Source organism: Myxine glutinosa, chromosome 5 (genome assembly GCF_964187855.1).
Source record: "Myxine glutinosa chromosome 5, kmMyxGlut1.1, whole genome shotgun sequence".
Classification (NCBI taxonomy): domain Eukaryota; kingdom Metazoa; phylum Chordata; class Myxini; order Myxiniformes; family Myxinidae; genus Myxine; species Myxine glutinosa.
This window is the reverse complement of record NC_136265.1, coordinates 164668622-164695384: the sequence shown is the minus strand read 5'-3', so window position 1 is coordinate 164695384 and position 26763 is coordinate 164668622. Positions and strand designations below refer to the sequence as shown.

Genomic DNA, 26763 nt, shown 5'->3' with positions numbered 1-26763 from the left:
CTGAGATTGCCTTCAGTTGGATTTGCCTTCCAAGATGCAAAGGCAAGTTGTTTCAGGGCAACTGCCTCACCACAAGATTCAGTGTACCATGGACGGGAGGAAGGGTAAGACAACTGAAGACGAGATGGGATAAATCTGTGCATGAGAGAAAGCAGTTTGCTTTGGAAGAATTCCCAGGAAGAATTGATGTCAGAGGCATTAGAGATGGGAGACCAGTCCAGTTGATTGATGGCTGCTTGCAGACCGTGCCAGTCGGCCTGAGTGAAATGCCAGACTCGTCGACGCTGAGGAGGCTCTCTGAGAATGGCCAGAGAGATGTCCACTTTAACAAGCACATGATCAGAAGAACCGATTGGAGCAGAAGAAGAGCAGCAGACATTTGCAGGGAAGTTAGTCATAACCAAGTCCAGAAGAGAAGATACTCCATTGACTGAGATCCGGGTCGGGAAATTGACAGATTGTGTCAGTCCCAATGAGTCGCAGAAGTCCTTTGCTGAGGTGCCATGGCTGGTGAGAGATGAACCCACACCCAGCCAGCTGGCATGATGACAGTTGAAGTCGCCACATATGAGGAAGAGAGAGTTTGGATGAGTTGATAGAAGTTGGTCCATGTTGTCCGACAGAGAAATGTAAATGGAGTCATCACTGTTTGGAGGACGGTACAGAACACATATGAACAAAAGGTGGGAGCGGAGAGGAAGCCGTAGCCAGAGGTACTCCTGTGGGTGGGGTGGAGAGAGGGCAGTGCAGGGAGAGTGAGGAAGAGAGTTTTTGATAAAGATAGCCACCCCACCACCAGGACGAGGCTCAGGTCTATCGTACCGGAGGAGGGAGTAACCAGGAAGAGATATTAAGGAATCAGAGACATCTTGAAGGAGGAAAGTTTCTGTTAAGCAGATCAAGTCTGGATTTTCAGAAGCAACCTGAATGGAGAGATCAATCAGGTTTGAGCGAAGGCCCCGGATGTTTGAGGTCCATACCATTAGTGAGGAGAGAGGGGGAGCATCGGGTGCAGGACAGGGGAGGGGAGGGGTAGGGTCAGATGAAGGGTGAGGGGGGGATGTAGGAAGAGCAGTTGATAGTGTGTCAGAGATTACAGAGGAGTTACAAGAAAGGGAAGGATGAGGAGGATGAAAGGTTTGATGGTGATGGAATGAGGCACAGTGAGAGTTTGTTTGAAGGGGGGCAGAGGAAAGTCGAAGGTTGGGGGAGGTGGAGGTATGACATAGAAGGGAGACGAAGTGGGGAGGAGGCAGCTTTGAGAAGGAGGTGGGAGGAGGGAGAATTTGGGATGGATGGTTGGGGGGGAGATTTGAAGGGGAGGGGCAAGGGGGGAGTTTAGAAAGTGGATGATTAATGAAAGATGAACATATATAACAAATTGGGTTTGTTGTGATTTTCAAGTTAGCGATTCGTTTAAGAACGATGGAGGAGGGATGGAATGAATGAGAATTTAGAGCATGGAGTGATTTGGAATCAAAAGAGATTGAATATTTTTTTGAAATGGAATGAGTTGAAGAGGAAATTGAAAGGAGCCTTTTAAATAAGAAGAAAAACAGCGTGTTGTAATAAACCACTGAATAAAACACTGAAGGGGATAGTTGAAACATATTTAAACAGAACTGTGAAGAACAATCTTATATTGACAAAAATACCAATGGGGAGAGGAAGCCTAGAGCGACGACCACGAGTCACTTGAACAGGGCAAAAGGTGGAAGGCAAGGGGAAAATGGGGGCGGGGCGAGACAGCGCACGTGGGCAGAGGCAAAAGCACACGAGGAGAAAGGGAAATAAAAGTTTTTTTTTTTTGTTTTTTTTGGGGGGGGGGGGGGCGTGTGGGGGTTACAACGTTAGACAAATAGTAGATGTTTGGTGAAGCTTGGTGGAGAAGGGGAAATCAAAAAAGCTAGCAAAACAGCGAAGAAAGGAACAACCTTCGACGGGGGAAGCCTTCGGCTGCAAGGCCTTGCTCGTGACGCGGCAAACAAACGATTAATATATGAAAGATAAACACCGAGAAACCTCCAAGGGGGACACTATAAGTTCACACACCGAACGATAAATACAGTTTCGACAAAATACAATTGTGAACAGACTTAACTTTGAAAAACGTGGAGACCGTGTGGACTGTCGAAAACCCCTGCCACCGTCTCCCAAGGTTGTTCCAAAATATTGTTACGGACTCGGGTTTCAAGGTTTACCACGAGGGAACTTCTCTGGCTCCTCCCGGTCCTGAAGCCACCTGGTGCAGATATCAACGCGATCCGGCAGGTTGCTAATCAACCACGAACGGCAATTAGTCAACCAAATCTCCTTGGGTCCTCCGTCCAATTACCATTTACCTGGGGGTGGTGTGGCTTATTTAATCGGGGATCACACCCTCCATGTGTACTGAGCTTTATCTTATTTAATCAGGTGCAGCCGAGCAAAACTGCCCAGTACGCACCGGCTATCGTATGGAGCCAATCGGGGCGAGGGGGGTGGGGGGGGACTTCATATTAATTCGGTTTCTACTCCCAAGAACTTCCTGCTTGTGTACCTCCGCCATTAGACATTAGACATTTTGCTCTGCCACGGAATACTCGACAAGCCACTACATCGCATGATTATTGTGTGGCCATTGGCAACTCAAGGGTGCACCATTATGATGTTTGTTTCTTCCCCTCTACATCAAACTCTGGAACTCTTTACCTTCTCATGTCTTTCCAAACACTTATGATCTCCCCCTTTTCAAAAAGCAGTTTTTTTTACTTATTCAAACACTCTTGGACTATTCTCGCTTTCTTCACTTTTCTATCAATGCAGTTCTTGTATTTAATGCCTGGCCTCGCTGATGATCCAATATGGCTGCCAGACCACGTGACCGATGACGTCATAAATTTCCATTCTCCAATATAATGGTTGTGTAAATCACACTGAATAAATTTCTAACTGATCGGACAAAGCATTGTACTTGTTGAATTATGATGTCATAATGAAGGCACCAATGACGTCATCGTTAACAACACTTATTCCCCCTGGAGCGTTCTTTACAATGAGCCACATGTTGTTTACATTTTTTTTCAATTGAGTGTTTCGGTGGTAGAGAGGTCTAAATTTTTTGGTTTTTCAAGATGGCGCCCATACCATGTGACCTATGATGTCATTATTATCATTTAAAAAATTTACACAAGTAGACACATACTATGGTGAAAATTGATTGTCAATCGGACAAGTGGCCGAGAAAATGAATTGCAAAATGCAGACATATATATACGTACGTACACATATATGTACCCAATCGCTTAAGCCCGCTTTTCGCTTCACGAGCGCATGATAACTATGGTAAACACGATTAGTAAACTATAGTAAACACTTTTAGTAAACTATGATAAGCACTATTAGTATACGATGGTAACCGTTTTAGTAAACGATAGTAAACACTTAGTACACTATTGTAAACACTATTAGTGAACTATGGTAAACTATTGGTGAACAATGGTAAACACTATTAGTAAACTACAGTAAACGCTCTTAGTAAACTATGGTAAACTCTATTAGTAAGGTATGGTAAACTCTATTAGTAAACTACAGTAAACTCTTTTCGTAAACGACAGTAAACTTTTAGTAAACTCTAGTAAGCTTTTAGTGAACCATAGTAAACACTATTAGTAAGCTATGGTAAAACGTACTCGAAGTTATTAATTCTCTTACTCCCCACCATCCATTAGGGTGGGTGTTCGGAGAGTGTGTAACTCAAACTTGGTGTAATGGTGAAAGATAGAACATCTGCTCTGAGTTTATGGGGTTAGCGGGTCGAACTCCGGCCGAGTGAATCAAATCATTTTAAAATGGTTTGTGTGTTGCTTCGTTGCTTGCTCAACAATAAAGGATGGAACATCAACAAGCAATCATACGATAGCAACCATTGCACAGCCTCGATGTGATTACTGGACTCCTGCGTTAAAGTGTAGGAATGCCCCGCGCACTGTTTCAGCTCCACTGCAACACCGTGTTTTGGCATGCTCCAACATACAGCACCCCCTGATGGCACAGAACCTCCTGGTGGCACAGCGTCCCAGGAATTAACATCTACTACAACACTGTGTGTTGGCGTGCTCCAACATACAGCACCCCCTGATGGCACAGAACCTCCTGGTGGCACAGCGTCCCGGGAATTAACATCTACTACAACACCGTGTGTTGGCGTGCTCCGACATACAGCACCCCCTGATGGCACAGACCCTCCTGGTGGCACAGCGTCCCGGGAATTAACATCTACTACAACACCGTGTGTTGGCGTGCTCCGACATACAGCACCCCCTGATGGCACAGCACCCGCCTGTACTTTGATTGAGTTGATTAAGTATCAAAGGATAGTGAGTATAGTGGGGAGAACGTGCTTTTGTTTCTCCAGGAGAGAAGTTTGAGATCTGAGGCCATATTCCCTGAGTTCTTCCTCGATGAAGCCCACTCAGGTTGAAAAGTTGGGTTTTCTAAGCTTTTGCTTGTTTGTTTGTTTGTTTTATGACAAAATATCGACTGGTTGTGGATTTGCGTTTTCGGATGTTCGCCTTTCGTCGGAGCACAAGAGCCAAACGAAGGGTTGACGTCTGAAACGTGTTTCCCAAGGCTTGCCTCGATCATTGTACGTCTGGGTTCATTGTTTGGTGACAATTGGTCTTGTTGATGAAGTAGGAGGGATGAGGGCGTGGTCCCCGACATGGTTCATTACGTCATAGGTTTGGGGAGGGGGGGGGAATTCCCTGAGCAGAAGTGAAACTCACAGGAGGTTTAAATTCGCTCGCTCCGTATTGCGCAGATCAGTGAGCAGTGTGTGCACATGCGGAGCGACCATGGACCTCTTCCGTGAACCTTTGCCCTTCATCGTGACGGACAAAAACGGGGGTCTAGTGTTGGTGGAGGAGACCGCCGCGAAGCTCGCCACCATTTCTCGTAACCTGGTCGTCGTGGCGATCGCTGGTCGATATCGAACCGGAAAGTCCTTCTTGTTGAACCGCCTGGCGGGTTCTCAACACGGTGAGCAGGGCCGATGAGGGTGAGGAGTAAACGAGGGGGTCCGTCGAGGAGCCCGAGTCCTCACCTCCTCATCGTTATATGATTGAAGAGCCATGACCTGTGAAAAGTCACGTTTTGCTTTGTTTTGAAGTCTTGTGGGGTAGTTTGTCTCAAGTCTTTCACGAACCGGATGGTCAGGCGTCACGTTCAACTGTTTGCATAGGAATTTGCAATTTGTCCAGGATGCCGGCAATAGCTTGCCGACTTTTCACGAAGGATACCTGGGATCTTTAATGTCCACCAACTAATGTCGGTGACGGAACGCCCTGTTTGACACGTGACGCTGAGGCAGTGACGCTGAGGTGACACGTGACGCTGAGACACGTGACACGTGACACGTGACGCTGAGACGCTGAGGCTGCTGAGGCAGTATGTAATTTATGAACAGGTTCGACCTTGATGTATGGGCATGAACACCTCATGTTAGTAGGTGTGGCAATTAGGTGAGAACTTCCCATGAGAGAGGTACACATGTCACGTGTGCAAAAGGCCACCACAATCTGTCTGGTCGCTGTATGTCAGCCGTGGCAGCGTAATGTGCTGTGGTGCAGAAAGTGCCATCATGCATTTATTTTTATACACTCCGTCCCATGGACGAGTCTGATTTCAGAGTACTCATATTTATGCATTTGTTTATTTATTTATTTTGTATACTGTATCGAGGCTCATGGATGAACTACAACACACAACAGACCAGGACATAACAGAGCGAAAATAACAGTAGAAAGAGAGGAGGGCACACCAGCACCATCCGTGCTGATGGGCCAAACTAGAGGGAGACTTGGATAAATAATGGACGTAGGGAAGAATGAGAGCAATGGGAGGACACAACGAGTAAAGAGAATAGAGCCACAACCCTAAATCACAAATGTGGAAGGACAAACTGTAAACCTAGAAATATGAGGGCTTGGGAATTGTTCATGGGGTCGAAAAGATCATGGTTGTGGATGGAGGATGACCTCAGATCATGGTAAACGGCTGTCTTGAAACCCTGGAGGGAAGAAGATTGAAGAGACTGAGGAAATTGGTTCAACAGGTGGGGAAAAAGAAGAATGAAAGAGTGAAGGTGAGTATTGAGTAACTGGCAGACCACTTGGGTCCTACAGAAACCTGTGGGTGGGGGCCAGACTGGGGAGCATGGACACTGCAGAGGGTGCAAGACCAGAAAGGAGGCAGTAGAAGGCAGAGAGACTATCTGTGATGTGAGCATGATAGGCCCAGAGACTCAGTTACATCGCAGAAGATTCCAAGGATCTTGAAGGCCTTGGTTTCCATGTCATCAAGCTGAGTAAGGTGTGAGGCAGAGGCTCCAGCACAGAGGGGAGAGCAGTACTCCAAGCTGTGGATGAAGGCCTTATTGGTGGATAAGAGATCAGGTGTATGAGGAAGTTCTTTGCACAACGGAGGATGCCCAGTCGATGACTGGCTTTGGAAGCCAACTTAGAAATGTGTTTTGCCCAAGAAAGATGAAGGCTGAAAGTGAGGCCCAAAAGTTTGAATGACTGAACTTCTTCACGGGGATTGTTAAGAAAGCAGATGGGGGATGGGGTGGGGAGATAGCCAGACGGTCCTTTGGGAGAGCGATCGTGAGAGTGTGAGGTTTGGCAGGATTGAAAGTCATATTCCAAATGTTCAAGGTCTGAAGAGAAGGAAGAGACAGCTGCCTCCGTGTCTGAAGGATGAAGGAAGTCACGGCAGAGATTGGAATCATCAGCAAATAGAGGATTTTCCAGAGTCAGTAAAATCGTTGATGAAAGATTTAAGCTGTATTTGTGGTTTAACTAGCTCCACACCCACGATTGACCAGCTGACGCAGCAACAGCAAAACTGCAGTTATTGTAAAGAATGTAAACATTTTGATGCAACAGTGTTTCTGGGTTGTACATTTTTCATGCAAAGTATAGAAGGAGTTGGACTTGATGACATATTTATTTTCGATTTTACGATACTAAGAATCTGTCAAAGTGGCGACCCGCCCAGGCTTGTAACCTTAGCCAAGGAACTGCTCTTGCAGCACCGACGACTTGTGTAGAGCAGGGTACATGATGATGATTATACGATAACCAATTGCCTTGATGGTCCTTTCCTACATCATGAGTTATGCAAGTTCTAAATTGGAAAACTTGACACAAGTCTGCATGAAAGGAAGCGGAAGTTTAAATAAGGTGCACAGACGCAATTTGACCTTTGGCCAACTGGCTCTGCCAGTTGGGCTTGTTGGGGAATTCCATTTCACCTGATGTGGTTTCGCTGCTGAAGGTGTTTTGTTCTGTTCAATCAATCATGAATTTGGAGTGAATGTGAAGCTGTTTAATTCTATTGATGAAGAAGAAAACCACAAAGTTTGATACTCTATATTGAACCTGTTCCTTTCTGTATTAACTAGTGATATTTTACTTGGGACAGGAATTTTCTGGATTCGTAGTCTCATACAACATAAAGACTCAAATAACTCAACGAAGCTGATACAATACAGTGAACCACCTTTCGAGGCCATTTTCCCCGCTGAACAGGGGTTGGCCTTTTTCGGGCACCGTGGTCCCCTTTTTTGGAGCAATATTTTATGGCCGGATGCTCTTCCTGCCGCCACCCCTGTTAGTCGCCTCTTGCGACACACAGGGAATTACCAGTGAACTGGTACTCAATTTGCTGACCTCGGAAGGATGACAGGCTGAGTCAACCCCCCTGGTGTTTATTCAGCGACCGACCGGGATTCAAACCCAGGATCCTAGGATCCCATGCCGGCACCCTAACCGCTAAGCCAACACCAGTCTATTGATACAACAATACAGTACCGTACGGTATAGCAAAAACTTTGTTATTTTCAAAACATTAGTAATGCTTTGTTTGTTCGCTGGCTTATGAAAACACCTGCTTATTTGGCCATTTTTCATCCACTCATCAGAATTTTTTCATGTGGATTAAAAACTCCTCAATCTCCAGTTTTGTTGGTAGTGTAGGCTGCTATGTCTTAAAAATGGCTGTCGTGTTTTTTTTTTGTTAAAAGCAAAATTCCACTTGATTCCTTGTCTTTGGGATGTCACATGTTCGAAAAAATAGGTTGTTAATTTTTTAAAACGGATTAAGGGTGTCAAATCCAAGATGGCCACCAAAATATATAAATTCCATTAAAACTGGTATTCTGAACACAGTATGAGGTCCAAATTAATGATAATACCCATAATTTCAATACCAAGGAGTTCAAAAACAATTAATTTCAATATGGCAGTCAAATTCAATTTCAATATGGCAGAAGGAAGCGGCATTGACCAGGCTTGGGTCGAAGCTGGACTATATTCTCCAACAACCGTAATGCAAATCCTAAATGGAAAACATCTCTACAGGTCCCTAGAAGCACATACTGTAACATTGCTTGCTCTATACCATCTCTACTTTGACAGGTTCCTAACAAAAGCACCAGAAGAGAAAGTGTTCCTAAGTGAAGCGTCCATTGATTTGGAAAAAGCATATCAGAAAGATATCAGCATGAACACAGGCAACCGTCAAAACCTCAGAGATGCCGTCAGAGAAACCATGACCATGTTCGAATCTAGAGATATCCTCACAAAGTTGGGACAGTTTGAAAGCAATCCAGCACCAATTCAACACTACATCCGTAACTACTTGAGGCAGTTTGAAACTATCCTTCAGTATATTAGAGCTACCAGACAACGGGACCTGCTGCTGCATATGGAAAGCACTGAAGCTCTTATCCAGTACTTCTTTGCTCACGACCACCTGAACTACGCACGTTTGCTCCCTTTGTACCTGTCAACAATGCAGCAAACAGAACAAGTTTTTCTAGATGTCTGTGCAGAACTCCTGAAAGGAAATTTCTGTGTGACGAAGGGGATTGCTGCATTCACTTCAATAGGTCCAGATCATGGAATTGAGCAGGAGAACCGCAAACTCAAGGTCATTGGAGGCATTACTGGAATAACCCAAATTGAGAGAGCTCTAGACCGTTTCTTCCTGATTGCACCTGACTTGTCTAATCTAGTAGAGGAGTTTCAAAGAGAATATGGCATGGAAGGTGCTGATACCAGAGACCAACACCACGAGATCACAGGGGGAAAGTCCACCCGAGTAATGAGAAAATCCGCTAGATTGACAGAGGTATTTGTTGTTCATGGAGACCCATTCGTAACCGATGAGTGACCTGTGTAACCTTCTTACCAAGAAAGTAATTGATGAAAAGGTAACAAAGGACATAGTAGACCGCGATGCCATCGGACAACAGTTGTTCCAGACATTTGTCAAAGAACGCCTTACAGAAGGAAAACTTTCAGTGTGGGATCCAATGAAGAGAAAGAACATAGGCACTTTCAAAAGTGCCAACACAGTGAAGAAAGTGAAAGCAGGTGACAAACTCATTACAGTCAAAGAAGAACGAGGACTTCTACAGAGGTTTATAGTAGCATCAAGAAGCCGTCCAGACCTTTATCTAAAGGACTGTATTGGGAAGTATGAATTTGGAATTGTTCCACGTGCCCTTTTCGCTTCGGATGGGTCACTTCTCCTAGCATATGACAAGGCTAAGGTCCTTCATCATCCTGAAGCGCTAGTTACCAAGGAGCAACCTAGCCCAACAGAAGCCACAAGCGATCCAGCTAATGCCATACCGAGTGTTTCTGGCGACCAAGTATTGAGTGAAAACTCCCAAACTGAAGTACCACCCCAAGCCGAGGCGCCTGAAGTACAAGATGCGCAGCCTGAGCAAGAAGCTTCAACTGACATGTCCGACATGTCTGAGAAATTTAAAGTTGTAGTCATAGATGGCATGGCCCTCGTTAACTCCATCTCCAAGACAGACAAAATGAAAACATGCAGTGATTTTGCCATGTCATTTCTTGAAAAGCTTATCAGGATTGCAGCTAACTACGACGAAGTAAGACTGGTATTTGACAGATACGTCGAAAGTTCTCTGAAAGAGCAAATGAGAAAAAAACAAACAAAGGGAAACTCGACCTACTATCACATCCAAGATAGTACACTGATCCAGAATATTTCCTTGAAGGACTTCCTTTCAAGTGTCAAAACCAAGGCAGAACTTGTAGAGTATTTAGCTGCAAAGACTCTGGATCACAGCAACAGCTCTGCCAACAAATTGAAGAAGTTCATGGTAACCTTCGGCACTGAGACAAAAGGCAATGTAAGTGTGCCTGATGAATTGGTAAAACACGGTCATGAAGAAGCGGATACGTTACTCTTGCTCCATGCCCTAACAGTTAACGGCGATGTAGAACTTGTAATAGACTCTCCAGATACCGATGTCTTCTTGCTGATGATCCACATGTATCCACAGCTACCTGCTGAGACATATTTCCTTACCGGAAAAGGAAAACTGAATAGGAAAATTGCAGTCAAACCTATCTTTGGAAAGTTAGGAGTTAACCGCGCCTCAGCTATTCTCGGGTTTCATTCTTTCACAGGATCAGATATGTGTGGCAGGTTCGCCGGCAGGACAAAGGACTGGTGTATGAAGGTGTTCATGTCCTGCGATGATATGATACTGGATTCACTTGCTTCACTTGGCAAATCTGCTGCTACACCCTCTCCAAACGCAATTGACCAACTGGAAAGGTTCGTTTGCTTGTTGTACAGATCCAAAACACACACCAAAGTAAATGCACTACGATGGTTCTTGTACTCAAATCGACAGGCCGAGGGAGAGAGTCTGCCTCCAACCTCTGGATCATTGACACCACACATTCTGCGAGCACATTATATTGCAATGATATGGATGCAGGCATGCGAAAGTCAACCGTCCCTTCCTTCTCCCACTGACTACGGATGGAAGTCAGAGGAAAATAGATTTCTTCCGGTGATGTGTTTGAACCCTCCAGCACCATAGGCCATGACTAAGCTGGTAAAATGTGGCTGCAAATCAGGATGCAAAGGAAACTCCTGTAGTTGCCGCAGCAATAAACTCCCATGCACAGAGGTCTGTAGCTGTTTGAACTACGGCTGTAGCAACAATGAACAATCAGCTCAGAACATTGTGGGAGATGAACACGAGGACTTGTAAGGTAAAACGGATGATTGTGAGACAGGAATATTTAAATATGGTCAAACAGGAAATTACATTACGCTATCATTGTTATAGCAATGTGGACCTTTGTGTAAAACAGTGGTAGCCATATTGGATTTTCTCACTATTTCTCACTATGGCTGGCATCCACCGATTTCAACGAATCAGTAACATGTTTCCCCAACGGCCTAGCATTACTTATGTGGGCATTACCACCAAAATGGACCTATTTCATCATTCACAATTTGTGTTATCAAGAACATTAAGTTTTTGTACTGTGGTTATTTAAGAAGTGGCGGCCATCTTGGATTTTTCCACCATTTTGAATTTGACTGCCATATTGAAATTAATTGTTTTTGAACTCCTTGGTATTGAAATTATGGGTATTATCATTAATTTGGACCTCATACTGTGTTCAAAATACTAGTTTTAATGGAATTTATATATTTTGGCGGCCATCTTGGATTTGACACCCTTAATCCGTTTTAAAAAATTAACAACCTATTTTTTCGAACATGTGACACCCCAAAGACAAGGAATCAAGTGGAATTTTGCTTTTAACAAAAAAAAAACACGAAATGACATAACAGCCTACACTATGGGCTACATTTGCTTGCCAGAATCGGAGGCCTTTCTTTGTTATTTAATTTGTATTACCAGATCAGATCGTACATGAACCTTGTACCTGCCTTCCTTTTAGGGTTTGCATTGGGACATACGGTCCAATCGAAGACCAAAGGCCTCTGGATCTGGCCTATTCCTCACCCACATGATGATAGCAAATACCTGTTGCTGCTCGACACCGAAGGGCTCGGAGACGTGGAAAAGGTCAGAAAAGACGACCTCATGATGATGTGAATAAAATATAGACTTGGATGACTAACACCTTGGACTTTGATGTGATGAATGTGGTATCTAAAATTGGCTGTGATTTTAATACAAATTTCAACCTAAATCCATTGATGGAGGTGTGCACTCGACTCCTTCTTTGTCTGACGTTAAGAATTTGATCCCAAGGCCGAAGTGCCAATGACACACGTAGGGCAACTATTTAAGAAAAGTTTTGATTTGTTGACAGTTGTTTCATGCAACAAGTTGTTCTTTTCAAGGGACTCTTAATTGGCTGACTTTATTGTTACCTCTGCCACCAAAGGTGGATTTTCACCCCTGTCTGTTTGTCTGTCTTTAACAAAATATCTCAAAAAGTTGTGGACGGATTTGGACGAAATTTGGCAGAGATGTAGCGTATGTGACAAGGACAAAATTATTAGATTTTGGTGAAGATCCGGATTCGGATCCGGCTAGTCGAATTTTTAAAGTGATTCTTCACCATTGGGAGATGGGGCCAAAAACGATACACAGCAGGAAATCTCAAAAAGTTATGGACGGATTTGGACGAAACTTGATGGACCGGTTGGGTGTCTGACAAGGACGATTCGATTAGATTTTGGTGAAGATCTGAATATGGATTCGGATACGATAATTATTTAATTTTTAAGTGATTCTTCACCATTGAGAGATCGGGCAAAAAGCGATATATATATATATATATATATATATATATATATATATATATATATATATATATATGTATATATATATGTATATATGTATATATATATGTATATATGTATATATATATGTATATATTGTTGTGGATATGAGAATGTTTTTTTATTTTGTTGTTGTGGTAAAATGTTGTTGTAAAAGGTTGTTGTAAAATATCACCCCTCCTCCCTCCGTTTGTGGTTGTATAAAGGTCAAAGGGCGTTTCCGTAGTTAGTCCATAAAACATACATGCAGGACACGATATATCCTTTCTTTTGACAGTTATATCTTATTCTGTGTATTAGTGTAAGGCTGTGTCTTCCATTAATTGAAATACTCCATTGCACCAGTGAAAGAGATAGATTCCCTTCATTCCCATTCCCAAAACCTCCATTCCCCCTCTCGTCACTGCTGAGCCCTCGATTACCAATTACCTCCGATCCAATTGCCGCCATTAACCACGAGGCATTGAGTCGGAGAAGAAAGGCGTGTCGCACCTCGTCAGAGGGGAGGAGGGGCGCGCCCGCCCGTCGTCATCCAGGGCGGAGCCCGAGGGTCGCGCGACCAACCAGGGCCGAGGTGAGCACCCCCGATGGGCGTGCCCAAAGCGCCGGGGGCGTGATCGCTGGGGGCGCTATAAAAAGCGCAACCGGAAGTGAGTAGAGAGAGATGCACTCTGGGTTGGACTGAGTCGGTCGCAAAAGAGAGAGAAGGGTTGTTGAGGGAGAAGAGTTGGTTGAGGAGTTGGTTGCAAGGTTGTTGGTTGCGGTGAGGAGTCGGTGGTGAGGAGTGAAAGAAGCAAGGAAGAGTTGAGGGTTTGGACCAGACAAGTCCTGAGAACGTAGCGGACAGAGGCCGCAGCCGCAAGACCACCCAACCGCCAAAGGGGGCCTGAACGGCGGTTTGGAGCAGGGCCAAAGAGGAACGGCGGCTGCTGAACGCGCCGGTTGTGCTGCGGGACCCCCCCTTGGACCTCTCCCTCTCCCTCCAGCCATCCACCTTCTGCCATTCCTGGCATCCCCCGCGTGAGTCAGCGTTCTGTTTGTTCTGTCCTGGGATAAGTTAAGCCTGTAGGTAAGCTAAATTTGCACTGTGTCACCTGCGTCTTATGACTATGTGTTGTAAATAAAACTTGATTGCCCCTTTTTGCTTGTGTGTGTAAATAATAAAACCCATTACTCGTCTGTACGTCTTCTCGTTTTATTCCTTTTCCTCTTTGCATTCGTCGTTTTTGTCTTTTCCCCTCATTGAGCAGCTGCGGTGCGATCCGGCCAAAGTCTGGGTGAATCGGGTGAGTTTTTGTTAGGTCGCGGTTTTAAACCACCGCTCGGTCTATAACATCATAACCGCGATCTATAACAATTGGTGTCTGGGAGTGGAATTCGGGTCCCGAACCAAATTTTTAAAACATCTAAAAAAAAATTTTGGTCAAAATTACGAGCTGCCGAAATTTGGTTTTTTTTTTAAGCAAAACCCGAATTTTGAAATCGCGCCATGGCTGTTCAAGGCGACGGGATGCCGGTGGGAGAGATAGACGGGGTAGAATCGACCCAGGACCCCAGGGAAGAAGTGGGAAAAGTGGTGGAGGAGAGTAAAGAAGGTGTGGTTGAGGGTGTATCAGGTGCACAAAATGGCGCTCTCACGCACGAGGTATCAGGCGCGCAAAAAGGCGCCTCGTACGAGCGCGCGGCAGCCGAGCCCGCGGTGCCAACGGCCTGGGATCCATTTCTTGCAAATATGTTGAAATTTTTGACCCAGTGGGATGAAGAAAACAAAATGTATGCCCAGGGGCTCATATCCAACAGGGAAATTAACAACATGGGTGTTCAAATGACTAAGGAACTAAAAGAAACAACGAACGGAATGAGGGCCGATAGGGAGGCAAGGGAGCAGAGGGACAGAGACCGCAAGTTGGGCGAAAGGGTCCCAGGGGTGCACGGGGAGGTAACGCGTGTCGAAAAGCGCTGGTTGAGCGAAGCGGAGGAAAGCACGGGTACAATGACGGGGGTAGAAATCGCGACACGGGGTTTGGAAAAGCCGGCGACCGATGAAGTAGAGGGAATTTTATTAAAGCCAACAGTCGCCGAGGTTAATAAAGAAAAAGCAGTAGCGGGAATTAAAATTGAAGAGATGACGGAGGTAACCCGGGAATTGCAGGGAGAAATGGATTATGTACAAAGTCCCTGCTCAAATCATGATGCTGTACTCGCTAACCCGAATGGAAGTTTGCAGGTTCGCGTGGAGAAAAGGATCCCCCAGGTAAGTCGTGCTGTATATTGTGCGGGTAGATTTTGCAGGAGGATGTTTAGCGACAAAAGAATTTTCGCGCGCTTGGGATCGAGGAAACACCCGGGCGTTGGTGAAGGGTCCCGTGTGAGTGGAAATGGCACGCGTGGAAAAAAAAAGTGTGCGTCGGCGAGTGGGTGTGGTATAAAGTGTGGGAGTGAAACCGAGTGCGAGCAAGAATGCACGTCGGTGTGTACGGGGTGTGACACAGGGAGTGAGAGCAATACGGAGTGCACGCCCATGGTGAGTGTTACGGAGGACGTAACGGAGGAGAGGTGTGGACCGAAGTGTGCGCAAGAGGTGTGGTGTGTAACAGAGAGAGCGTTGGTGGAATGTACGGACGGCGTTGGAACGCCAGGTTTTGTGAGGGTGAAAGGGGTAGCGTATGCTTGTAAGCATGCAAGTGAAGCGTCGATGGTAACCGGTTTAGTGGTTAGAGCGACGGATAGCCGATGCGAGCACTCGGTGCGAGGGGTGCTTGGTTGGGTGCGAGGCCCGGCGTCGATCGAAGCTGCGTCGTTTCTCTTCGAAGCGTCGTTGCCGATTCGGGCTTGGCCCCGCCCCGCACGGTCGAGTCCGGGCTTTGTCGGGCGAGGCGACCGGTCCGGTTCAAGGGCGAGTGGGAGGAGGCGGAACGGTGCCCCCTCGTGGGGACGGGGTTCCGACCGGGGGAGATGGAGCCATCGGGCCCGGGACCGCAAGGTGCCGCGCCGAGATGGTGCGTGGAATCTCGGTCCAACCAAACCACCTCCCTTGAACCGAAAGCCGGACGGATTCAACCTGCAGGCAACCAAACCACCCGAATTCATTGCTCGGCTTTACGAAGCCGAGTTTAATGATGTCATGACGCACCGAGGCTAGGATATAGCGGACTGTGATGATGGTGATCGTGATAGTAATAGTGTTTTGGGCCCAAAATTAGAGAAAAACAAAATGTAATGATTGGCAGATGATGAGTAGTGATTGGCAAATTTTTGATTGGTTGGAATTTAGGTGTACAAAATTGATAGTGAGAGACCCCCGATGTGGTGGGATGGCAAATCCACCATCCCTCACAGACGTGGGGCAAAGGAGCTATAGTTTATGGGGTGTATGGCAGTGAAAACTAGCCCGGGTGGGTTAGGTTATATTGTAGGGATCTAGAAGAGATTGACATTAGGTAACGTTAAGGTTAGTTAGTGACTGATACCTGTAGTGGGGACGCAGGTAGATTAGTGTGGATGATAATGACGTGGGAGCGCAATAGTTTAAAGGGACGACTGGGAAGCGCAAGTTTCAGAAGGGAGTAGTTAGCTGAGATGATGCCGTGTGTGTGAGGATTGAACAGGTGAGAATTGGACAGGTGTGATTGCACAGGTGTGCAACTGAACAGGTGTGTGGAGCAGTGTATGAGGGAGTAGTGGTGATTGTGTGTTGTGTTGACCAACTGGTCCAGGAAGAGGAGGAGGGTGCAGGTGGCACCAGGTCGGATTGCACAGGTGTGCAACAACAGGTGTATGTGGTTGTATGGAATAAATGGTATGGAGTAGTGGAATGGATGGTAGTGGAGTGAGAATGGTGGAAATTGTGGAGTGGAGTGGATGGTGCAAAGGTGTGAATGGGGGAAGAGTGGACCCCCATCACGGATACCCGGGGCGGGTAGTGTAAGTGTTAGGTAGAGGGTACAGGTAAATTGTAGTTGGATATTGGCATCTGTGGTGCGGGTGACAGAATGGTAAGTGGATGGGTGCGTTGGTGTTGTGGAAATGGCTGGGCGTGTAGCCTGTTAGTGTGTGTAGTTGGTTGGGCGCTCCACCACTGTGAGGATGTCGGCCAGGTGAGGCCGCAGGTGGGCTCTGGGAGCCGGTAGTAGTTGTTGTGGATGGGGCCCGAGGATCCGGAGGACGGACCCGGGTAGCCCAGTGCCAGAGGGCACCGAGTGGGGTGACAGAGCCAGGAGGGGCCTGCCCCAGTTAGATAGGTTAGGGTGAGGAGCTAGGTAAGCTCGGGTGGCAACTGCAGTGGTGGAGGTGTGCAGGTGGGTAGACCCACTGGGAGAGGTACACGTCGCAGCCCAGAAATTGTGCTAGAGCACCGGGAGATGAATCGGGGGAGTGAGACCCCAAATTGAGAAGCACCACAGTTTGGCCAATGGGAATTGGTTTTTAGAACCCATAGTGTAAGAGGGCCAATGGTTTGGCCGGAGAAAGAACCCGGGTAGTGTAAAGTGTGTTAAAATCATTTAGAGGATAGTTAGGATGAAGGATCTCCTCGCACCATCTGCATCCACTCACCTGAGGTGACAGGTACTCCACACCATGCCATGTTTAATTATTTTTACTGTGCAAATGTTTGGAATGTGAGACGCATCATGACGTGGGTGTGACATTGTGCGTAATTCCATCTCTTCCTCCTTATGAGGATTGATGATGAATTGATGATGGCAAATTTTTGAAGTAGAGGGATTGTGGTGACGAATTTGGTATAGGGGAAATATGGGGAAGACGTGACAGTAGTGACGAATTGGTAATGTGTAGATTTTGTACATATGGCGTAAGGGCAAGGGTAGGCTAGGTGACAGGGGGGTGACGTACGGTAGGGACGAGCTTTCTCACTTCGCCCTCCGTACGCATTTTGCCTTGCATTGCCTTTTTGACGTGTACCCTTGAGACCTTACCCCTCGCTCATCTGTCTTGTCCCCCCTTTTTTGTCTCCCACATGAGGACCTGAGCGCCGTTGGGCGCCGAGGGGAGCGTGCGTGGGTCGGCCATTGTGCGCCCGAAATTCCCAGAACCAGCTGTCTGCATCGATGCACCACGTTATGGACCACATGTCAGTGGCCGAGCACCACTTATGGACCCCATGGGTTGGGGCAAGGCCCCTCTGCTGGAACCGGCCATGAGGGCCCGAAATCTTGCTGGCGGACCTTGGCCACAGGGCACCGATGCCCCACAGGTGAACCACACTAGTCGGCCCTGTGGGCCATAAATAAAATCAAATAAAAAAAGGACACATTGGGCACACTTTATTGAAAATAGGCCGCCAGTAAGCAAAGCAAAAGAATGACAACATCTGGAAGAACAAATAATAACCAGCAGAGGGAGCCGAAGAGCAAGAGATCACCTGCAGGGTTTGGGTTTGTTGGATTTATTTTATTGATGAACAGTGGTGACTGCACTGATTGGTGCTTGAGGGTGTGTTGGTGCGTTATAGGTGCTTTCATGGTGCATTGATGCAGAGCAGACTGTCCTCCCCCCAGAAAGAACAATTACAGGTCCTGGGTTAGTTTTGTAAATAAAAATAGCGTCAATTGTAAATAATGCTTCCCACCGTCAGTGTGTAGTTTGAAGACCATTCCGCAATTCGGTTAACTGTGGGCGTAAGTCTGTTAGGCAGGGTGCAATGGAGCAGCGGGACACATTTATTTATGTTTTAAAACTGTCGCACTCAGGGTCAGGCTAAAAGTAGAGGGAACTACACCTACATGCCACACTAAGGTAAAAGTAATAGGCCCGGGACGTGCCTAAGGGGAGGAGGGTGCAGTGTTGTGGATATGAGAATGTTTTTTTATTTTGTTGTTGTGGTAAAATGTTGTTGTAAAAGGTTGTTGTAAAATATCACCCCTCCTCCCTCCGTTTGTGGTTGTATAAAGGTCAAAGGGCGTTTCCGTAGTTAGTCCATAAAACATACATGCAGGACACGATATATCCTTTCTTTTGACAGTTATATCTTATTCTGTGTATTAGTGTAAGGCTGTGTCTTCCATTAATTGAAATACTCCATTGCACCAGTGAAAGAGATAGATTCCCTTCATTCCCATTCCCAAAACCTCCATTCCCCCTCTCGTCACTGCTGAGCCCTCGATTACCAATTACCTCCGATCCAATTGCCGCCATTAACCACGAGGCATTGAGTCGGAGAAGAAAGGCGTGTCGCACCTCGTCAGAGGGGAGGAGGGGCGCGCCCGCCCGTCGTCATCCAGGGCGGAGCCCGAGGGTCGCGCGACCAACCAGGGCCGAGGTGAGCACCCCCGATGGGCGTGCCCAAAGCGCCGGGGGCGTGATCGCTGGGGGCGCTATAAAAAGCGCAACCGGAAGTGAGTAGAGAGAGATGCACTCTGGGTTGGACTGAGTCGGTCGCAAAAGAGAGAGAAGGGTTGTTGAGGGAGAAGAGTTGGTTGAGGAGTTGGTTGCAAGGTTGTTGGTTGCGGTGAGGAGTCGGTGGTGAGGAGTGAAAGAAGCAAGGAAGAGTTGAGGGTTTGGACCAGACAAGTCCTGAGAACGTAGCGGACAGAGGCCGCAGCCGCAAGACCACCCAACCGCCAAAGGGGGCCTGAACGGCGGTTTGGAGCAGGGCCAAAGAGGAACGGCGGCTGCTGAACGCGCCGGTTGTGCTGCGGGACCCCCCCTTGGACCTCTCCCTCTCCCTCCAGCCATCCACCTTCTGCCATTCCTGGCATCCCCCGCGTGAGTCAGCGTTCTGTTTGTTCTGTCCTGGGATAAGTTAAGCCTGTAGGTAAGCTAAATTTGCACTGTGTCACCTGCGTCTTATGACTATGTGTTGTAAATAAAACTTGATTGCCCCTTTTTGCTTGTGTGTGTAAATAATAAAACCCATTACTCGTCTGTACGTCTTCTCGTTTTATTCCTTTTCCTCTTTGCATTCGTCGTTTTTGTCTTTTCCCCTCATTGAGCAGCTGCGGTGCGATCCGGCCAAAGTCTGGGTGAATCGGGTGAGTTTTTGTTAGGTCGCGGTTTTAAACCACCGCTCGGTCTATAACATCATAACCGCGATCTATAACAATATGTATATATGTATATATATATGTATATATATATGTATATATGTATATATGTATATATATATGTATGTATATATGTATATATGTATATATATATGTATATATATATATATATGTATATATATATATATATGTATATATATATATATATGTATATATATATATATATGTATATATATATATATATATATATATATATGTATATATATATATGTATATTGTTGCGAATATGGAATTTGGCCTCCATATCCGCTTGTAAATATTCCCCTATTTTCTCCAATACTCCCCAACTTTCCCCAGTCCCCCATTCCCTAGTCCCATTGCATGTAAATAACAATCAGTAGAGCCGACCTTCCCCTTATTCCCCCATTAAATGTCGTGCCCAGGTCCACCGCACCACACGTAGACAACTTTCGGACATCTTCCTAGTTATTCTTAATCTATGTCAGTTAAGGCCTCGTTTCCATTAATTATGACTCTTCGTTGCACCAGAATGTGATTATATGGCACCAGTAGTGAGTTTAGGACCTTCCCATACCTCCTCCCATCTTCTTCCCCAAACAACAACAATAACAACAACTACACCAACAATTACAACAACAACAGAGGAGATGGCGGCGGAGCGGGGGAGGATGCGTCCTCACACCGGCTCGATTAGCGCCATTGACCACGCGCTCCACGGGGTTACCCCGAAGGGGCTGGCTGTCAGCTCCTCGTCAGGGGCGGAGCCAGTAACCCCCCCACGCACCCAATGAGAAGCAACGTGCCGATTCCATCTGGGGCGGAGCTAACGAGCCGAGGGCGTGTCACTCCCCGCCGGATATACGCAGCCGCTTGCCGGACGTGACGAGAGATGCGCCCCCAGCCTGGAGAGAGAAGTCGCCACCCCTCGAGCGCTGCAAGACCTCCCCGCATCTTTGGACCGGACCGGACCGTACTGGACCCTGCTTTGAGCCAAGAGTGCACCTTGAGCCATCGATACCCGCTGTCCTTTTCATCAACCCCCGTGTGAGTCAGCCTTGTCCCGTTTGTCTGTAGTCTGTCCGGGGTTAATATAAGAGTGTGTCTAAGTGCCTGTCTTTCTGTGATTATAACTCTAGCCCCTGTAATCTGACCTTTCCGTACGAATATAATCTCCTCCGGGGGTCTTGAGAACTGAACCCTTGGTGTCGTATTGTGTGATTGTAATCCAGCCGGGTGTCTTCTTTTTCTTATTGAGCCAGCATAGCGCGATTAGTCAACCCCGGGTGCAATCGGGGTAACTTGTACGGATACGGCGGCCATCCCGCTCGGCCCACCATACCATCAAAGTCGTATCTGTAACAATTGGTGTCGAGGAGTGGAATTCGAACCCGGGACTAAATTAGTTAGGCCCAAATTTTGGGAGGGAAAATCGATTCGGAGCGCGTTTCCCGCGCGAAATTATAACGGCGAAATTTAAATTTGTTTTACGAAAATAAAAAAAAATAAAAACCGAATTTTGAAAGTCGCGCTATGGCGGATCAAGACAGCTGGGGTCCGGTAAAGGAGAGTGAGGTAGGGTCGATCCAGGACCAAAATGAGGGACAGGAGGAGAGCGAAGCAGTGAGGGCGGCAGGTTCGCAAAATAGCGCCGTCACGCACGAAGAAGCGGGCGCGCAAAATGGCGCCTCGCTGGTCACCGTGCCCGCGACCGAAGTAGCGCCGCTGGGAAGATTGGAACTTTTTTTTATACAAATGACGGCCCTTATGGAAAAGAATAGTGAGCGATTGGAAAACCAAATGGGGGTAATGGGGAACCGGATGGATGCTCAGGGTGAGCGATTGGAGGGCCAAATGAGGGGTACCGGTGAGGGATTAGAAAAGAAATTAGAGGGAGTGAAACATGGGTTAACGGGGGTAGAAAACAGAATGGCCGCTCAAGAGAATCAAATGGAAGGGATGCAAAAGGGGTTAGAGGGGGTAGAAAATAGAATGGCTGCCCAGGAGAATCAGATAGAGGGAGTGAAAAATGGGTTAGAGGGGTTAGAAAACAGTATGGAAGGCAAATTGAGGGACATGAGGGACCAAGCGGAAAGGGAAGTTAAACAAATGGAGCAGCAGATAGAGGGGGTCAGAATGGGGGTAGAAACCAAACTGGATGCTCACAGGGAGGAAATGGAGCAGATGAGGGTGGCATCTGGGCAGGAGATGCAAGTGATGGGAGAGGAGATCAGAAGAGGAGTGAGTGAGGAGGTCGGAGGAGTGCGCGAGGAGGTGAGGCACTGTAAGGAGCGCATGGAGAAAGAGGTGAGAAAGGGGACTGTAAAATTGCAAGGTGGTATAGAGGAGTTGACGCTGGGAGTAGAACAACTGACAGTGGGACAAAAGGAGTTGGGGGACCAGGTAAAGAAGAACACAGCGGTAATAGAGGGTTTAAAATCGACACAGAAGGAGATGAAAAAGGACGTAGGGGTAATTAAAAAAGAGTGCCAGACGGTACATGAGGACCTGACGAGGAAAATGGACAAGGTGGTAGAGGTAATGGAGGTTAAAGAGCGGGAGGTGCGGGAGCACATAGAAAAAAATAAAGTGGAGTTAGAGGAAGAACTTAAAGGGGCGCACGAAGAGATGAAGGAGATGAAGCAAAAATTAGAAGAAGTGGAAGAAGGGGTGAGCGAAATTAAGAAGCGACGGAGAGGGGATAACAAAGAGATAAAAGAGGAGATAAAAGAATTGGTCCAAAGTCTGTGTTTGGATCGTGATGTGCTCGTTAACCGGATGAGGGATTCGCAGGTGATGGAGGAGAAGCGAAGAGGAAGAGGACCCGGTGTAAGTGGTGACCAATATGGTCGTGCGTATGATGCGCCAGGTGATTTAAGAGGCTTGGGGGTCGAGATAGACCCGGGTGTTCGTGAGAGGCCGTTGGTGAAGTGTGCGACAGGTCTGGTGTGCGAAAATGGAGAGTGTGCGCGAGAAAGGTGTGTGACGGACAGGTGCATGAGGAAAGAGTGCGCTGTCAGAAGTAAGGAAGAGTGTCCACCTGTGGTGAGTGTTACAGAGGGTGTAACGGGAGAGTGTGCGCGAGAAAGGTGTGTGACGGACAGGTGCATGAGGAAAGAGTGTGCTGTCAAGAGTAAGGGTGAGTGCGTTGTCACGAGTGGAGGTGAAAGTAGTGAGAGTGACATGGAGCGTGAGTTAGTTGTGACAGGTGAGCGAGGATGTACACCTGGGATGGAAGGATGCACACCTGGAATGGTAGAGCGTGAGTGGGAATGCACGCTGGAGTTGGTGGTGAGGCACGTGGTTGGGTGTGCGAATGAGAGCACACCTGTGATTGTCACAGAGGAGGTGACCGAGGAGGGGGCGCGAAGAGGTGTATTGGTGAGGTGTGCTACCAACGAGTGTGTGCCAAAGTGTTCGGTGGTCAGGTGTGTGACCAAGGCGGTGAGTGGAATGGGTGTACCTGGGTGTGTAAGGAACGGTACGAGGGGCATGGAAACGGCTGGATGTGTGAGCAAGGAACGGGCTGCGGGATGTAAGCATGCAGGTGAAGCATCGACGTTAGACGGGGTAGAGTTTAGAACGACTTATAGCCGAGTCGGGCCCTCGGTGCGTGCTGGGCCTCGCTTTGAACGGCCGCGTCCAGGCTCCACTAGGCGGAGCTGGCAGCCCGATAGAAAGGGTCGTCATGGCGACCACTTTTTGTTGAGGCATTCCGGCAGGTCGAGATCGGGACATTGGATGGCTCCACGCCGAGGTGATGCGTGGGATCTCGGCCCGGGTAAGCCCCCGTCCCTGCACCGAGTGCCGGACGCATCCAGCCGCTGGCACAAAACAACCAGCATCCATTGCTTGGCTTTACGAAGCCGGGCTTTGGACAGGGATTGGCGCACCGAGAGGTATTAGTGAGTCGACTGGGTGATGAGGTTAGTGTTTTGGACCCAAAATTAGAGAAAAACAAAATTTGATGATTGGCCAAGGATTGGCAGTAGTGATTGGCAGATGATGGGCAGTGATTGGCCAAATTTTTGATTTGTTGAAATTTGATGTGCAAAATTGGTAGTGAGAGACCCCCGATGTGGTGGGATGGCAAATCCACCATCCTTCCCATGTGTGTGGGGCAAATGCGCTATAGCTTATGGGGGTGTATGGCAGTGAAAACTAGCCCGGGTGGGTTAGGATATGGTGTGTAGGGATCTAGAAGATGACATTAGGTGACGTTAAGGTTAGTTAGTGACTGATACCTGTAGTGGGGACGCAGGTAGATTAGTGTGGATGATAATGACGTGGGAGCGCAATAGTTTAAAGGGACGACTGGGAAGCGCAAGTTTCAGAAGGGAGTAGTTAGCTGAGATGATGCTGTGTGTGTGAGAATTGAACAGGTGTGATTGCACAGGTGTGCAACTGGACAGGTGTGTGGAGCAGTGTATGAGTAGTGAGTGTTGTGGATCAGCGCGAATGCGCTTGGGGAGAGAAGGGTGCAGGTGGCACCAGGTGTGAGAGCACAGGTGTGCAGGTACAGGTGTGTGGAGAGAGTTGGAGTGAGTGGTACGGAGTGGTGTGCATGGTGCGAAGGTGTGGATGGGGGAAGAGTGGACCCCTTTCACGAGTACCCGGGGCGGGTAGTGTAAGTGTTAGGTAGAGGGTGCAGGTAAATTGTGGTTGGATATTGGCATTTGTGGTGCGGTTGCAGAATGGTGTTGTGAATGGGTGCATTAGTGTTGTGGAAATGGCTGGGCGTGTAGCCTGTTAGTGTGTGTAGTTGGTTGGGCACTCCACCACTGTGAGGATGTCGGCCAGGTGAGGCCGCAGGTGGGCTCTGGGAGCCGGTAGTTGTGAGTGGGTGCCTGAGGATCCCGGGTGTGGATCGGGCAGCCCAGTGCCAGAGAGGGCACGGAGTGGGGAGAGAGCCAGAGGGCCTTCCCCAGGTAGTTAGGTTAGGGTAAGGAGCAGGTAAGCTCGGAGGCAACTGCAGTGGTGGAGGTGTGCAGGTGGGTAGACCCACTGGGAGAGGTACACGCCGCAGCCCAGAAATTGTGCGAGGGCACCGGGAGATGAATTGGGGGAGTGAGACCCCAAATTGAAGAGCACCACAGTTTGGCCAATGGGAATTGGTTTTTAGAACCCATAGTGTAAGAGGGCCAATGGTTTGGCCGGAGAAAGACCCCGGGTAGTGTAAAGTTGTTAAAGTCATTTAGGAGATAGTTAGGATTGATGAACCTGTCGCACCATACGCAGCCACTTACCTGTGGTGATGATGATGACTCCACACCTGTGTTTTCTTTGGTTGTGTTGCAGAAATGAGAATTGCTGTGAGGATTTGTGAGACGCATCACGACGTGGATGAGACATTGGGGTGATTCCATCTCTCCCTCCCTAGGAGGGACTGATGATGAATTGGTAATGGCAAATTTTGATGTTGAGTTGAAAATGGCAAATTTTGATGAGAGTTGAAAATGGCAAATTTGATTGGTTAGGAGGGAGAGAAGACGAATTTGGTATATGGGAGGAACGGGGAAGACAGTAGGGATGTTTGTTGATTTGTAAAGTAGATGTTTATGGGTAGTGTTGTGTTGTGTGGATACAGTAAGGGGTAAGGGAGGGGCCATGTAGGTTACCTGGTGGGGGGGGGGGGGGCGTACGATAGGAACGTACCTGTCTCACCTGGTTCCCATGTGCCCCCAGTGTGCATTACCTTATATTGCGTGCACTTTTGCGCCCTTACCACCTTACTCACTTGTCTGCTTCTTTTGTCTCCCACCTCCGAGGATCTGGCTTTGGGGTAGAGAGAGAGGAAAGAGAGGTGCTGGCTACGCAGTTGTGGGCCTGCACTTTCGCTGTTGGCTGCCTGGATCGATACACCATATGGACCGCAATGTTTGTGGCCACCCACAATGGACCGCAGTTCGTTTGCGGCCAAGCACCACCCGGGGATGGACCTATGGGTCAACGTGGCACCTATGCCATACAGGTGAACCACTTTTAGTTACCACCAAGTGCACCACAAGAAGAGCAAGAGACACCTGCAGGGTTAGGGGTTGTCGAATTTATTTTTATACCAATGAACAATGGTGACTGCACCGGATGGTGCTGACTGTGTGGTGGGGTGGTGCTTTTGATGCTGGGAAAGGGTGCTCTGCACGTTATTAAAGGCCGTCGGCCACAGAGCACTCGTGGGTTGGTGTATCGATGTTGGCAAGCGCGCTCTCTCTCTATGCATAACATCTGCATGTGTCCTTCCAAAAACAGGTCCTGGATCGTAGTGTAAATAGCAGCGTAGTCTTGTAAATAATGCTCCCTACCGGCTGTATGTTTAGTTTGAGAATTCTTTCCGGATTCGGTTATCCTGTGGGTGTGTTTCTGTGAGGAGAAGGGTGCAACGTCGCAGGGGGACATATTTACTCATTTGTGAATATCTGTAAAACTGTCGCACTCAGGGTAGAGTTAATAGTAGAGGGAACTACATTGCGTGCCACACTAAAGTAGGTAAAAATTTATCGGGTCGGGACGCCCCGAGGGTAGAGAAGGGTGCAATGTTGCGAATATGGAATTTGGCCTCCATATCCGCTTGTAAATATTCCCCTATTTTCTCCAATACTCCCCAACTTTCCCCAGTCCCCCATTCCCTAGTCCCATTGCATGTAAATAACAATCAGTAGAGCCGACCTTCCCCTTATTCCCCCATTAAATGTCGTGCCCAGGTCCACCGCACCACACGTAGACAACTTTCGGACATCTTCCTAGTTATTCTTAATCTATGTCAGTTAAGGCCTCGTTTCCATTAATTATGACTCTTCGTTGCACCAGAATGTGATTATATGGCACCAGTAGTGAGTTTAGGACCTTCCCATACCTCCTCCCATCTTCTTCCCCAAACAACAACAATAACAACAACTACACCAACAATTACAACAACAACAGAGGAGATGGCGGCGGAGCGGGGGAGGATGCGTCCTCACACCGGCTCGATTAGCGCCATTGACCACGCGCTCCACGGGGTTACCCCGAAGGGGCTGGCTGTCAGCTCCTCGTCAGGGGCGGAGCCAGTAACCCCCCCACGCACCCAATGAGAAGCAACGTGCCGATTCCATCTGGGGCG

At 47.6% G+C, this 26763-nt stretch overlaps 1 protein-coding gene across 7 annotated transcripts in view; it reads left to right on the top strand.

The window, feature by feature from the left end:
• Positions 1-4744: 4744 nt before the first annotated feature.
• The window catches only part of LOC137417066 (guanylate-binding protein 1-like), an 86846-nt gene continuing 64827 nt past the window's right edge, over positions 4745-26763 (top strand). For all 7 annotated transcript variants that reach the window (XR_013623614.1, XM_078778992.1, XM_078778990.1 and 4 more), the window contains exons 1-2: positions 4745-5019; positions 11790-11917. Coding sequence is in view for 6 of the 7 variants with exons in the window: in XM_078778992.1 (XP_078635118.1) it covers positions 4836-5019; positions 11790-11917 (312 nt within the window). In the remaining variant the exon portion in view is untranslated. The remainder of the gene's footprint in view (positions 5020-11789; positions 11918-26763) is intronic.